Below are 16,605 nucleotides of genomic sequence, written 5' to 3' on the forward strand. Positions count from 1 at the left end.
ATAAATTGATATCTCTCTTTATATCCAGGTGTATAGTATTTCTTCAGTAAGTAAATATTACATCCTTTCAATGAGAAGGAGTTAATCATATGGATCACGATTACATGAAATTAGGGGACTTGAGGGCCTCAAATTCAGACACTGTATTCCAGTAAATAGGCATCTCTCTATCCTTACAGATGCCAGTGCTTAATGACAAATGATTAACTAAAATTATGGTATTCACAGAACGAGTTGACTTTATGGTTTCTTAGCAGAAGATAATCCAAAGAGTTGTGGTTGGGAGTTGTGTGTGTTCGTGTGAGAGGCTTTGAAAAATGATAATTAAGGATAGAAAATTATGTGAACTGTCAAAATTTTGTGGGAAAAAAATGCCCCTCCTGGGAGAATTAAATTAGGCATTATGTACAGAAAACCTGTGTTCCGAGGTAGCAGTATAATGAAGGGTCAATAGTTAGGTTCTTTACTTTTAAAGCAAAATGGTTGGAAAGAAAAAGGAGGGAGTTGTGGTGGTGATGGTGATGATGCTTTTGTTGTTATGGCCAATGTTTACAGAATGCAGATTATAACCAGGCCTAGCAGGTTATATGTATTGTCTTACATAATCCTTACACAACCTTATGAGGCAGGTATTATTATTTCCCCATTTTAGAGATGAGGAAACCACAGCCCAAAATGTTTTAACTTGGCTGTGGTCACACAGTTTGTCAATATCAGAGCTGGAATTTGAACTCACCAAGTGTGATTTTAGATTTCACAACAGTTTCTCTATTTGGCCTTTCCGGGAAATCTCCAGACCCTTGCAGTTTTTAGGAAAATAATATAACATGGCCTGTAATTTCTGATCTCATGCTTGCACTTGGTTCGTATATTGGAAGGACTAATGAAAGCAGGTTGCTCTTGAAGAACAAATTACGCCACATGCATATTATTCACAGAAACGTAACAGCTCCTCTACTGAATTGTGATATCCTTGAAGACAGAGACTACTTTCTGTTGTAGTGCAATATTGTTTTTAACAGCTTTATTGATAGATATTGTACACTCCATAAAATTCAGCATTTTTATTATATTCCTAGAACTGGACAACGATTCCAGCTATCTAATTTTGGGACATTCTTTTTACCCCCAAAAGGAACCATCTACTCATTGGCAGTCACTCTTGATTATTTTGTTTGAAACTGAAGAAAGAAAGCTGCCGAAGATTAGAAGCATTTAGCGTTGGGCTTACAAAATCACCTAATTTGTGGAAACTTGATATTCTTCATTAATTATAACTTTACACCAAAATAATCATTTTCTTTCACATGCTTTTGAAATTACCTGGTTGAAGTCGTTCATTCCATTATATACAAACAATTGCTGTCATTAATTCAGAGAAAGTTAAAAGTATAACCTGTCATAATAAAGTCTATCTGATCTAATCCCTTTTTATGATAGACAGTCTTTAGGACTAGACTATGGCATTACTGATTTTCAGAATTCCTTTCTGAACAAAAATGCCTCAAGATAATCCTCCAAAGTTGATTTTTGATAAGGATGTATCGAGTGTTGGAGATCTTATTCTTTATTGCCTGACTGCTGAATGTTTGCAATGACTCAGTGACAGCTTGAGAATTTTCCCTTTCCTGTTTTTAATGAATGCAGGATTTCCGCGAATATGTATGTGCCAAGGTTCCCTCCCCCGCATCAAAGAGGAAGAATGGTTAATATGCATGTTCAAGTCATTACTTGACTTTCCTGTTCCGAGGATTCTGGCCTGAATTACCTCATTATTCTGATTAAGAGGTAGTAAGAAATAGTTCCTGGGAGCTCAGGTTTTGGATTAAGGAAGTCATGGGGGGAGGGGTCAGGCATTCTCCCCCAGCCTTAACTCCATCAGCACAAACTTTCTTTGATGAGGACAGGCGATGAAGAGCTGTGAAGACTCAGCTATCCCTCTCCCCCCCGCTAGTTTGTTTCTATACCCAATGTCTTTGTATACAGGGGTTTTGGCTGCTCTTTGGCAGTAGAATCTTGGGTTCAAATCCTGGCTCTGCCATTTACTAGCTGTGTAATTTTTGGCAAGTCACCTAATCTCTCTGTGCACTTTTTCTCATCTGTGAAGTGGGGATAATAATAACTATAGGGTTGTTTTTGTCTGTTTGGTGGATTTGAAAGGACACAAGTGGGGGACTTGTTTTCTTTTTCTAATAACCATTTTTAAAAGTTGAGGTACAGTGTAGTTGACTTACAATGTTGTGTTAGTTTCAGGTGTACAGCAAAGTGGTTCAGCATTGTATATATATTCTTTTTCATATTCTTTTGCACTATAGGTTATTACAGAATACTGAATATAGTTCCCTGTGCTATACAGTAGGTCCTTGTTTATCTGTTTTGTATACAGTAGTGTGTATATGTTAATCCCAAACTTCTAATTTATCCCCGCCCCCCACCGACTCCCCACCATCCCCATTGGTAACCATAAGTTTCTATGTCTGTGACTCTATTTCTGTTTTGAAATAAGTTCATTTGTATAATTTTTTTAGATTCCACCTGTAAGAGATATGATATTTGTCTTTCTCTTTCTGACTTACTTCACTTAATATAATCTATAGGTCTATCCATGTTGCTGCAAATGGCATTATTTCATTCTTTTTTATGGCTGAGTAGTATTTCGTGTGTATATGTACCACATCTTCTTTATCCATTCATCTGCATGTGGACTTGTTTTAAACGTAAACACTTTCTCTTAGGAGAAGAGGTCAGTTGGTCTTTTGTCCTCTGTTCTCTGGGCATACCTCGTGTTCACTGGTGGGATCAGCAGGTGATACAAAGCCTTCAGTAAAAGCGAGTGCTTTTTATTCAGGAAGATCTAATCCAATACTAAGCAGATGCTCTTCTTTGTAATTTAAAAAAAATCCTTATAATTGTGTTAAGGAGAAAGTCTCAATTTGGTGCTAATAGGTCTCTAACAACTTTCTAATGTTCGTTAATCTCCCTTTGTAATAAGAGAATGCGGGCCTTAGGCTCAGAGCCTCAGGCTCTAGGTAAGATGAAATGATTTTACTTTGGTTGTGTTTATTTTTAGTTATTGTTTATGGCAGGCTGAAACTGATTGTTCACTGGAGGTAATGTTAAATGTTTCCTTTTCTAAAGTTTTATAAGCAGTAAAATTCACTCTTTGTGGCGTACACTTCTGTAGGTTTTGAGAAATGCATCGTCCTTCACCCTCCACCACAATCAGGATACAGAAGAGTTCGGCCTCCTCAACCCCTCCCCCCTCCCCCCATTCCCTTCTACTGTCCCCTTTGTAGTCAGTCCTAACCACACACCTGGCAACAACTGGTTTATTCTCCATCCCTACTGTAGTACTGCCTTTTATAGAATATCACTGAAATGGAATTATACAGAACGTTGCCTTGTGAGTCTGGCTTTTCTTAGACTTACGCAGTCTATTTGAGATTAATCCATGTTGCTGTGTACATCTGTACTTTAGCCAAGTTCATTGTAGGGATTTACCACAGTGTATCCATTCACCAGTTGAAGGACGTTCAGGTTGTTTTTCTCTTTGGGGGTGATTATGCATAGAACTGCTATAAACATTTGTATATAGGTTTTCATGGGAATGTAGGTTTTCATTTCTCTAGGATAAATATTTAGTAGTGTGATTTTGGGGTCATATGGTAGATTTATGTTTAACTTTTTAGCAAACTGCCAAAGTGTTTTCCCAGTAGCTGTACCATTTTGCATCCTTGGCAACAACGTTTGAGAGTTCCAGTTGCTCCATGTTTTTGCCAGCATCTGGTATCGTAAGATTTTTTTTTTAAATCCATTGTAATAGGTATGTAGCAGTTAAGCATTTCCTTTTTACATTTATATATTTAAGTTTTTTAAACAGCTTTGACTTGAAGTGAAAATACTGAGTCAGTAGTACTGCTGGTACTGAGATAGGGCAAAAATTGTGTGAGTGGTAGGTAACTGAGTGAATTTGGGGAAACAACATGTTCTTCTCTGCTTCATCTCCATCAACTAAAGAATGAATAGTATGAGGCTATCCTGGATATTTAACCAGTTTCAAGCAATGTAAATACTTGTTTTATTATAGAAAATCATGCACTTTCTTTAACATGGAAACGGTTGGGATGACTAATTTTTGGAAGTCTTATTGTTAGATTTGGTTAAGCAAGACCCAGATGAATTTAACATCAGGTGATATACTTGAGTATTAAGTTTAATCTTAGTAGAGTAATAATCGCTGTATTAGCAGCCTGGCCTTGAAGCAAGTTGGATCGGTGCTGAGTGATGCCTTGCCTAGAAACCTAATGGTATTGGGAGCACATAGCAGTAGGAAATAGCATGTTAGTGTCTCATTTCTAGGATTTATTTGCTGCCTTAACTGGATATTTCAAGAGAATTTCTAGAATAAGAAGAGAGAGCAAATGAGCTCCGAATCTGGTTTCATTTCTGTAGCCATAGTTTGTGGCGTTTGGTGACAAGGAAGGTCGTTTTCTGATTTCCTCAGCAAGGGTCACTCATGCCAGGTACACTGAATGTTTATGAACTGTAGAATGTGCCCAAGAAGCAAGCAGCCACTCAAGCTTTCGGGGCAAACGTTTGGGGGCATTGCTAACTCGTACTGAGACAGTCAGCAGGGAATAGCTCAAATTAGCTTGTTAAGTTGTGATCTGGTGGCAGAAAAGCCTGATAGTATTCACTGCTCTGGTGCAAATCTTGTTAAATTTTAACACTTCAAAAGGACTCTGTTTAAGTGATGAACAGTTTGAGGTTTAAAAACCAAAATCAGGCAGAAAAATAGTGCCACCTTCTCAACTTTATTTGTCCTGTATTCCTATTCATAGCTAAAGGCAAGTGTTGGGAACATTGATGCTGGCTTTCTATGAGGTGGGAAACCTTGGGAAATATTGTGTGTTTGATTCACTTGGAGGCTCTATTCTTTGGCGCGTTTTTGCAAGGACTAAGCTAATATTGAAGTTGTTTGAGTAGGAAGCCCAAGGATCAGGTAAAGATTGCTTAAATAATTATTTTATTTGATTTATAAAGTGCCAAAACAACTACGTGAGCAGTGATACAATTCAGAGAGAGTTAAAGAAACAGTCTTTTTTTCTCTTCCCATTTCTGAACCCACCCTCCTGAGGTTGCCTCTGTTAAGCGTTTGTTCCCTCCGTTTAACTATTTTTTAACTCATAAAACATGCAACACCCATAGGGTTTTCTTTCCTCTTTTTCAGTAAAATGCAGTGTTTTGGGGGTTTGTTTTTTGCACTTTATATCACTCCACTGTACATTGTAGATATTCTTTCTGGTAACTGCATGTACATCTAACAAGTATTCTTTATATAGCAAAAATATATATGTATATATATTTCCTAAGGATGACTCTACCATATTTCATTCAGTCATTCCCATATTCATAGGCACTCAGTTTTGTTTGTTTATTTTGGGGGACTGTATTGGTTTTGGTCTGGTTTTCGGTTTTTGTTTTGGCTATAAACGATGATGCCACGATTTATCTAAGGAGAATTTTTTTTTTCTAAGAGACCATAGCCAACAGGAACCAAACGGAATTTTTAGTACAAAACATACAGTTTGAGTAGATCATTTTTCAAAGCATATAAGAGTTTTTAAAAGGATGGGTTTCCTGTATGCGTACAAGATTCTGCAGTTTGATATGTTTCTTGTTTTTAGTTTGAGAGCTGGAAGTGCTTTGGGGGCATGCTAGTGAACATTGTACTGGAAATGCCCTCCTAGTTTAGAATTGCACTGGCCAGTCCAGTTGCCACTAGCCACATGTGGCTATTTAAATCTAAAGTAATTAAAATTAGATAAAATTTCAATTCATTTCCTCTGTCATGTTAGCCACGTATCAATAACCACATGTGTACAGATGTTGAACTATAACGTTGTACACCTGAAATGTATATAATCAAAATAATAATAACCAGATGTGGCTAGTGGCTACCATGTTAGACTCACATCTATGGATCATTTCCATTATGGCAGCAAGTTCTGTTGGCCAACAGTGGTTTCCAATGAGGGATAGTAAAGTCACATTGCCTACTTTAAAATCATACTGCCCAGCTCACTTGTTATGTGACCTTGGGAAAGTTACTTTACTTCTCTGGGTGTCAGCTTCCTTATCAAAAAATGAGTATAATAACAATCCTTCTGTGTTTCCTAGGAAGATTAGATACAGCAGTGTTGATTAACTGCTTCACACCTTGCCTAAGACATAAGCATCCAGTAAATGGAAGCTATTATTTTTATCCTGGTGTTTGATAATTTCTCTCTCTCTCTCTCTTTTTCTTTCTTTCTTTCTTTTTTCCCCCCCTTTTGGAAGGCGAGGAACTGGGCACTGTGTTTGTTTGTTCAAACATAAAAAGTGCAAGATATTGTTGGCCTGATTTCTAGCTAGACCGGCAAAAAGCAGTGTTGGTAGGCTATAGCAGCCTCTGTTTGTTGGCCTGGTGATTTTTTTTTTTTTTTTAATATGCTGTCCCCGAAAAACATGATAGAATTTGTTTTACTTCTCTTCTGCCAGGAACTAACACTTCTGGCTTTGTTAGAAGCGTGGTTTGTAATCATTGTACCCACCCCAGATGGCTCCTGAAAAACCTTTGAAATGCCATCTGCCAGGCGTGTGTCCAGCAGGCAGCTTGTCATTCTGCTGGAAGAAAAGAGGGGGCGGGGTCCCCTCCCAGGCCCTTTCTCCCTAGCGTCACTGAATGGATCCTGGTCATGTGGGCCAAGACCCAGGGCAGGTTGCTCAGAGGATAACTGGGTGTAAACCTCCTCATGGCCTGCAGAGTGGAAAGGTTTTGTCTGGGTAATAAACCCTGAAGGTTTTGTGGGTGGAGATATACCTGCCCCCACTCCCTTCCCCTGCTGCTCAAAGGTCCTTCTAAGCATATTTATTTCCAGGGGAAAATGATGTCTGCTCGTTTTCAGTTTTCCTTTAAAATGTTCCATTTTTCAAGTTCTTGATTGTTTTCAATCCTTTCAGGAAATTAAGACCCAGAGGTTATTGTTGTCTTTACAGTTACACTGAGAAATTGGTTCAGAAAACGTGGGAAGAAATGACAAAGATTAAAGATGGTTATAGGAGGAAAAAAACCCCAATACTGTGTGGTGTAGAAGACTTTAAAAACCCAACAAATCTTTTGTTTGGTCTTATTTATCCTCATTTGGGGGGGGTGGATTAAGTTAATAGAATTTTGGTATGGAGGCCAAATATGAGAGTTGCCATATAAAACATATTTAGGACAGATTCTTTCACAGCAAGTTTCAAAGAGATTTTGTTCTTGCCCTGTGCTGGAATTTCCCAATATGATGTAGACTGTTTGTGTTTTCCGAGTAGCCGGCTGAACAGCTTTTGCACTTGGCTCTGAGACATCATACCCTCCTCCTCTGCTCCCGCCTTGCTGACTATTGTCTTAGTCTCCTCTGAGGATCTTCCTCTTCTTCTCAGTTTCTAAAAACTATAAGGTTTTTGTGTTTAAGTCAAACTTCTTGGCTGCTTTTTCTATACTCTCTCTCCCCCTCGATTATCTCTTTCTGTCTCTTGCCTTCAAATGCCAGTGGTTTACTGATGACTCCCAAGTTCAGGGCCCAACCACCACTCTGATCTTCAGATTTACATAGTCACCTGTTCACAGCTCTCTACATCCAGGTGTCTGATAGGCATTTCATACTTTTTACGTGTTCAGAAGTGAACTCTTAAATTTTTTCCCCTAAAAACCATTTCCCCCATCTTCTTGATCTCTGTAAATGGCAGAACCCATTTGCCCAGGTCAGAGAATAAGATGGCAGTCCTTATTCTTTTGTTTTTCTTGTACACTCCATCTACTCCATCAGCAAGTTATGTCTTTAAAATACAGACCTAGCATGGCCTGATGAGTTGATGTACTTTTAATACATCTGTCCTGCGGGCTATGTCTTATAGCTGTTTAAAATGTTTACAATTCATAATAGAAATCTCACTGCTTCTTGTCACCTTTGTCTACTGTTCTTGTCTGTGCCCTGATTTTTTTTTCTCACCTGGACACTGTAGTAACCAACTAACTTGTCTTCTTGCTTGTATTTTTGCCCGCCTCACCCTCCTACTCTGCCTGTTTCCTGCCCTTAGCTCAGTGATCTTTTAAAAATAAATCATGGTACTATCCTGCTCAAAACCCTCTAGTGGCTTCCCATCATCCTTCGAATAAAATATGAAATGTTTGCTGTGGCCTGCCTCATCTGGCCACTTGCTTTCATTTCTAACCTCTTTTCCATTGCTCTGCTACAGTTAACTCTGGACTTTTTGCCCTTCCCGCAGCATGCTAAATCTATTCCTATTTCTGAACCTTTGGCCTTTGCCCAGGCTGGGATGCTTTTCCCATCACCTTTGTGCTGCTCTCGGTTTAGATGGCACCTCCTTAGCCAGGCTTTTCCTGATTACCTGTCTAAAGTAGCTTTTCTACTCCTCACCTTGCTTCCTCCCTCTAAGAGATTTTCAAATACTTGAAATTATATGGTATATCCATATACATATTTATAATCTGTCTTTCATAATAAAATGTAAATTCCATTAGGGTAGGGGCTTTGGCTTCTTCTCCAGTGCCTAAACTGCTGCCCAGCAGGTATTGGGGCCTTAGTGAATAACTCTTGAAAAAATGAAACATGTAATAATATATGTAATGTATTAATATATATAATTATACATATATATAAAATTTGAACTCTAATAATCTACCAACTCATTTCATTCTAATAGTAACATAAAGTATATATCTGGTAGCAGTTATTGAGCTTAGTCTTCTAAAAGTCTTATCCCACTCAATACACACAACAGACCTATAGTGTAGGTAGTATTATTACCCTTATTTCACAGGTGAGGAAACTGAGAAATAGAAGAAGCTCAGGAACATGCCCAAGACCACAACCTGGTGAGCCAGACAGACTATGAGTTCATCATTCCCATTCTATATATCTGCTCTACAACAGTATATGGTACTGTTTATGCTTCTGGAATACCCACCGTGTGCTTGATACCATAGATATAAATATTGTGAAGCACTTCAATGGCCTTGTCATCATCTGTCAGGGGAGCCAGAAATGGGAACAAATTAGGATACACTACAAGAGTAGACTGCTGGACAGTATACAAGCAGGCTTCTTTACCAGAAAGTCCCAGCGTGCTGGGCATAAGCTAACGTTTGTAATATAATTGTTCTATGGACAGTTTGCAGCTGTTTATAACACTCAAATTTCAGATAGTAGAAAAACGGGGCTTGTTTAAAAATGTGTTTAGCCTGAATGAAGTATGCAACAAGTGTTGAGTTTTTTGATTTGAGAGAATTCTGGATATCCACTGTAAGTGCGTGGAAATTCACATGATCAGAGACTGTGCTCTGCCATGAGCACTGGGGCTAACATACAGTTGCTTATTTCATTATTTTAGGGAGAATTAGGACTAGGGAAAAATCCCTGCTTATTATATTAAAAAAACATTGACCTGAAAGCGCCGTAGGTAATGGTGCCTCGCAAAATGAACCCATGTTGATCATATCCCCTAACTATGTAGGGGATGTGTAGGAGCAGAAGTCATGAGGAGCAGAAGTCATGAGTTTTGCTGTTTTGTGGTCTCTCCTAACGTTGAACACAGGTTCCTAGTATACACTATGTAATTGCTTCTTGGTTTATTTTCTTGTTTTGTGTGTAAACCATATTCCTTCCACACTTTGGGGTGAGGTTGGGCTAAAATTGATAGGTCTCCTGCCCAGCACCTGAGCTGGGTGACTTAAATATTCTAGAGGCTCTGTGTTATTTCATAAGAAGAATCATTATGTTTATTAGTCTTTGAGAGAATGACGAGATTAATTCGGGGGGGGGGGGAATTTTCTAGCAAATGCAGTGTCCTTTTTCTCCCATCAGAAGTTATGGGTGGCCTCTTTTTGCCAAACATATTAATTACATGGAGAGCAGCAACATTTTAATCCCTGGGAGGTATCCAGCCACAGATCTTGGGTAATTGAATTTCTCTAGTGATGTGTTTATGCAGTGGGTGTCATTTTCTTCAAAGGGCTTATTACATTGGAAGTTGCCAGATGTGTTGAGGAACACAAGAATTTTGAGGCCCATGATAAAAATATAAACCCCTTAGGCTCTGAGCTTAAGGTGGATATCTTTTTTTTTTTTAAACGTGCTAATCTTTTTTTTTTTAAGATGTTGGGGGCAGGAATTTATTAATTTACTTATTTATTTTGGTTGTGTTGGGTCTTCATTTCTGTGCGAGGGCTTTCTCTAGTTGTGGCACGCGGGGTCCACTCTTCATCGCGGTGCGCGGGCCTCTCACTATCGCAGCCTCTCTTGTTGTGGAGCACAGGCTCCAGACGCGCAGGCTCAGTAGTTGTGGTTCACAGGCCCAGTTGCTCCGCGGCACGTGGGATCTTCCCAGACCAGGGCTCGAACCCGCGTCCCCTGCATTAGCAGGCAGATTCTCAACCACTGCGCCACCAGGGAAGCCCAAGGTGGATATCTGTTTTAGAACTTACTGGATCCCTAAAAGCTGCTGATTGTGAATGTCATCTGTATAAAATCCAGTTCACCTTTTTCATTCAGTGCATGTTTCAAGTGATAAAAATCTCCCTGGGTTGCCTAGCTGTGCTTGGTTTTTCTCTTTCTTGCATTTGAGGGGCCCAGGCGTCAGAGGATGGAAGTGAGGATACTTTTCTGCTAGAAAGAAGTTGTCTTTGCCAGGTCCCTGTCTCAGTAGGCGGGTCTGTCAATTTAGATACTCCAACTTACTGAACAGGTTATTTTAATTACACCTGGATGGGGTGCTTCCTGTTTCAGTGGACTGATGATTTCTCGTGCCTTTGTCTTGTCTGCTGCAGGCACAACCCGGTCTCCCAGAGAAGGAGAGGTGCCTGGCGTGGACTATAACTTTCTGACTGTGAAGGAGTTCTTGGACCTCGAGCAGAGCGGGACTCTTCTAGAAGTCGGCACCTATGAAGGTGAGCTGATCTGTATGGCAGCGGTGAGGATACCTCTCTGCTGGGTCCTCCAGAGGATCCAGGGCCATCCAGGCAAAGATTCTGTGGACTAGTGAAGTCTGAACATCTGTAGGAGGCTGCAGTTCACCTTAAGGGGAGTAATAATAATAAAATATATGGAATATGGAATAAGGCTTTGTGGAGCACCATAAAAATAATTTGGTTTTGTTTTTTTTTCACTTGAGTTTTCTCCTTTTATTTATTGATTTAATTTTATTTATTTATTTGTTTGTTTATTTATTTATTTTTTGCAGTACGCGGGCCTCCCACCGCTGTGGCCCATCCCGCCGCGGAGCACAGGCTCCAGACGCGCAGGCCCAGCGGCCATGGCTCATGGGCCCAGCCGCTCCACAGCATGTGGGATCCTCCCGGACCGGGGCACGAACCCATGTCCCCTGCATCGGCAGGCGGACTTTCAACCACTGCGCCACCAGGGGAGCCCCTAATTTATTGATTTAAACATGTGCGTGCGTGTGTGTGTGTGTGTGTTTAATATGGGCATGTATGGTATAAGAAAGAAGAGGAAGAAGAATCATAGTCAGTCATAAAATGTGACCTTATTGGTAGTGCTGTCTTAATCTCAAGGGACTGGAATGTCATTTTTTACCACCAGTTGCTATTTAATGTATTTTTTGAGTAGATAATACATTTACATGGGTCATAAAGCAGAATATTTCAGAAGTATTCGATAAGTAAGCTCTTTCCTAGATCTGTCTTCCCCTTGCCTCATTTCCATTTCTCCTTTCCCCAGATATTACAACCACTGTTACTCGTTTCTAATTTCCCTTCTGAAACTGTTTAATGTAAATACAAACACATGTGCGAGTGTACACATACTCATGTGTGTTCCCATTTCTTCCCTGTTTTATACAGAAGGTAGTATACACTACATGCTGTTTGGCACTTAGCTCTTTTATATAACAGTATGTCTTACAGGTCTTCGCAGTTCAGTAATAGAGCACTTCTTGTTTTCTTTTTTAAGTGGCTGTGTAATCTCTTCAAATAGGTGGACCATAATTTATTTATCGTGGTCCCTTTGGATAAACATTTTTAATATTTCAGAATATAACTGTGCTGGATAACATGGATATAAATCATTTCACACAGATGAAAATAAATCTGTGGGATGAAATCCTACAAATCAGATTGCAAGCTCAAAGCCAAATGTAGAGGGGAAATTAAACTTATATTTTCTGAAAACAATATTATAGCTTGATTGCTCTGTTGAGTGTTGTTATTTGAGACAGAAGGGCATACTATGATACTATTAATAATAAGTAGGTCAAGTTATTATATCATGTGTACTTTTTCTAAACTCAAAGTTTGGACTTACTGGACCATCCCAATGACATTTTCAAGATGAGACTTAAAAACAAAGGATGAATACGAAATAGGCTGTTGTTTTATTAGGGGTGTTATAAGTTTGATATGATAATCGCCCCTGTTCCAGGCAGTCGCTAATAGTTAAATAATGATCATAAATCTTAGGGATGCTGATTCTGGTTTGATATTTTTTGCAGGGGTACAGGGAGAAGAGTGTTATCTTTGTACCTACTGTTTATTTTCAAATTGTGAATATACAGTTAACATTGGTTAGGTGTTAATCAAATTCCTATATTGTGAATTCAGGAAGATTTGCTTTGAGTATTGCTGATTATCAATTATTGTAGTTTCCTTGAAGTGTTGGGATGTGACTGGTGGTTGGTGGGCTGGGAGGGCATCTGAGAATGCCCGAGGCAAGAATGATTTGTTAAAGTCTAGGAGTGAGGGGAGGGAAGGGATGGGGGCCTGAGTGGATGTACCAAGAGCTTCTTCAGTGTGTTGTTTTGTAAATGTGAATCCAGTTAAAAATTCAAGTGGCTAAGAATAGAGCAAGTGTGGATCTTCTTTGGTTTAAGGAAGTGAATTGTCCTGTCTGAAATCAGTTATTATGCCCATCAGGGGAGCTTGTGCCCCTAATATAAAAAACATCCGTTTGCCCTTTTGGAGAGGTTAAGCACAGGAGTGGTTGTGAAAAGCCAAAGAGAAAAGTATGTGGTTAGACAACAGCTTGTTGGGACAAAAAAGAAAATCAACTCATTTTATTGAGGTGGTTATGTTACAAGTGATACATAGGTGGAGTCACTTTGTTTTCCCATTAATTTGATCACTTTGACGGAGGTAGCTATTATCCCTGACTTTTTAGATGGGGATACTGAGGCCAGGTAGCATTTAGGAACTTTCTCAAGGTTATGCAGCTGCCAGGAAACAAACAGAGTGGTTGGACTTTCAGATCCCGTGCACTTTCTTGAAAACCTCAGAAGATCCTGGATGTAACTAAAGAGTTGTAAAAATAGCTCATTAGTACTTTCACCCAACTTCCTGGTGGGTAGCAACAGGAAAAAGGTTTTCAGAAAATGTCTAATCATCCTTCCACAAAACCGTCTTTCTGTGAATGTCGCTCAGTTATTTTGGAGTTGAAATTCTCTTTTGCCACATATGAATCCACTCCATTTTTCAGCCATTTGACTGTGTTCTTCAGCCTTTTGACCTTTTAGCTGTATGATTTCCCTGTCATATGAGACAGCTCCTAATTTTTTGGAAGCAACTGGAATATATTGTGTTGACTCTCATAAGCTGAAAGCAAAATGGAATTTTTATGTAATGCTGGATGCTGTCACAAAAATAGGGCAGGATAGATCTTCTCTGTCTTTGCTTCCCCTGGACTAGCCCCTCGATGGCAGCTCTGTCTATTGGACAGTAACAAGCATGCAGGCTGAGCTGTGGCCCTGCCAGAGTTTGAGTCTCAGCCCCTCTGTTGTTGAGCTGTGTGCCCTCCAGCAAGTTGCTTAATGCTCCATGTCTTCATTTTCCCTTTGGTAAAATGAGGATAATAATAGTGCTTTCTCATAGGTAGGATTAAATGAGACAATAATTGGAAAGGGCTGAGAACAGCGTCTGACACATGTAAGCCCTCCATCAGCGTGTTAGCTCTTATATTTACACACACGACCGGTCTGAAATTGCCACCCTGGTGGATGGATTCCCTCCCCCTTCTCCTAGTCAGTAAACCAGTGGATTTACCAGTAAAATATCTTTATTTACTTCCCAGGTCCTCACTGTCTGTTTCCCCTGCTGACATTTTTTTTCCTCTTGGCCTGTCCTGGTTCCAAAGAGGAAGAGACCACAACACAAATCACTCTTCACAGCAAGACTTTTAAACAGTTTTCAGGAAAAGTCATGAATGTACATGATGGAATTCTTTCTAGAGTAAAGAACTGAAGTATATTTAAGTCTAGATTGATTCTCCTCCTCCTCATAGGAAACCGCTGTTAGAGGATCTAGTGCAGAGATTCAGAAAACTTAGACAATATACGGCATAAACATGTATACTTGTTTATTTCACTGCATTCTTGTCCATTGTACTTAACACATTTGGAGGTGTGTTAAGTACACAGTTCCACCTCATTCTTTATAAATGCTGCAGCGTATCCCATTGTATGAATATATGTAGTTTATTTAACTAGTCCCCTGCAGATGGGCATTTGGATGCCCCTCTCCCTACTTTTTTTGGTGTTTTGTAAACAGTGCTGACATGAACATCCCTGTACAAATATCTCATTATACTGTTTTGAGTAGATCTATAGAGCAGGTTCCTGACAGTGCAGTTTTAAAGCCAGCCCTTCTGTGCCCACACAGTTCGTTTCAACATTGTCCCCAGGCACAGGGTGTGATGTCTAGGGCAGAAGACCAAAGCAGCTCTGCCTTTGAAGGTGCTTATGCTCTTTAGTTATTTATTTCTGCCAGTGTTTGTCCAGTGTACGCTATGTGCTGGGTGCTTTTCAAAGCACATTATGTGCACCAACTCACTTAATTACCCAGTAATCCTATGAGCTGCGTACAGTTTATCCCCATTTTACAAAAGAAGAGTATGAGGCCCAGAAATGCCTGTTGTCTTTGCTTAGTTCATGGAGTGAGCCCGAGACAGAGCTGGGAATCAAACCCAGGCTTATGTGGCTCTAGGGTCTCTATAGACCCTCAGTCTTGGGAGACAAATTAAATTTAAACAATTTCAAGAGACGTGATGAAGGTTCTGAGAAGGAAACTACAAGGGTGCCCCAGAAGCATCCAGCAATGGTGCTACATCGAATCTCGCATCAGAGTCGGCCCCCTGGAGGAGGTGGCCTTTGACCTGAAGCTCGTCAGAGGATCTCATGAGTTCACTGTTTCAGCACCAGTCACAAAGCCTGAATTCAGAGAGCAAACGCAATGAACCAAGAGAAGGTCGGAACGTTGGTCCTGGAGATGGACGAGCAGGGAACCATTTCTTGATTCCTGTAGAACCAATGCCATCCAGTAGGACTTTCTTCAGTAATGGAAATGTTCAGTTTTCTGAGCTGTCCAACATGGCAGCCACTGGCCACATGTGATTTTTGTGACTGAGAAACTGGATTTTAAGTTTAATAGTGTAAACGAATTTAGCCTTTAATAGTCTTGTGTGTCTGATGGCTGCCGTATTTTCCAGGACAGTTTTTTTTTTTTTTTTTTAAACATCCTTATTGGACTATAATTGCTTTACATTTTTGTGCTGGTTGCTGCTGTATAACAAAGTGAATCAACTCTACGTATACATATATCCCCTCCCTCTTGCGGCTCCCTCCCACCCTCCCTATCCCACCCCTCAAGGTGGTCACAAAACACTGAGCTGATCTCCCTGTGCGATGAGGCTGCTTCCCACTATCTATCTGTTTTATATTTGGTAGTGTATATATGTCCATGCCACTCTCTCACTTCGTCCCAGCTTACCCTTACCCCTCCCAGTGTCCTCAAGTACATTCCCTGCATCTGCGTCTTTATTCCTGTCCTGCCCCTAGGTTCTTCAGAAACTTTTTTTTTTTTTTTAGATTCCATATGTGTGTTAGCATACGGTATTTGTTTTTCTCTTTCTGACTTACTTCACTCTGTATGACAGTCTCTAGGTCCATCCACCTCACTACAAATAACTCAATTTCATTTCTTTTTATGGCTGAGTAATATTCCATTGTATATATGTGCCACATCTTCTTTATCCATTCATCTGTCGATGGACACGTAGGTTGCTTCCATGTCCTGCCCATTGTAAATAGTGCTGCCATGAACATTGTGGGCCATGACTCTTTTTGAATTATGGTTTTCTCAGGGTATATGCCCAGTAGTGGGATTGCTGTGTCATATGGTAGTTCTATTTTTAGTTTTTCAAGGAACCTCCATACTGTTCTCCATAGAGGCTGTATCAATTTACATTCCCACCAACAGTGCAAGAGGGTTCCCTTTTCTCCACACTCTCCCCAGCATTTATTGTTTGTAGATTTTTTTGATGATGGCCATTCTGAGCCGTGTGAGGTGATACCTCATTGTAGTTTTGATTTGCATTTCTCTAATGATTAGTGATGTTGAGCATCCTTTCATGTGTTTGTTGGCAATCTGTATATCTTCTTTGGACAAATGTCCGTTTAGGTCTTCTGCCCACTTTTGGATTGGGTTGTTTGTGTTTTGGGTATTGAGCTGCATGAGCTGCTTGTATATTTTGGAGATTAATCCTCTGTCGTTTGCTT

General features: G+C 39.9%; 1 protein-coding gene across 23 annotated transcripts in view; it reads left to right on the forward strand.

Annotated features, from left to right (window-relative positions):
• Positions 1-16,605, forward strand: part of MAGI1 (membrane associated guanylate kinase, WW and PDZ domain containing 1) — a 623,501-nt gene that overhangs the window by 470,841 nt on the left and 136,055 nt on the right. For all 23 annotated transcript variants that reach the window (XM_032648635.1, XM_032648638.1, XM_032648637.1 and 20 more), the window contains one exon: positions 10,874-10,993. In XM_032648635.1, the coding sequence (XP_032504526.1) occupies positions 10,874-10,993 (120 nt within the window). The remainder of the gene's footprint in view (positions 1-10,873; positions 10,994-16,605) is intronic.

Source organism: Phocoena sinus, chromosome 11 (assembly GCF_008692025.1).
Source record: "Phocoena sinus isolate mPhoSin1 chromosome 11, mPhoSin1.pri, whole genome shotgun sequence".
Lineage (NCBI taxonomy): Eukaryota > Metazoa > Chordata > Mammalia > Artiodactyla > Phocoenidae > Phocoena > Phocoena sinus.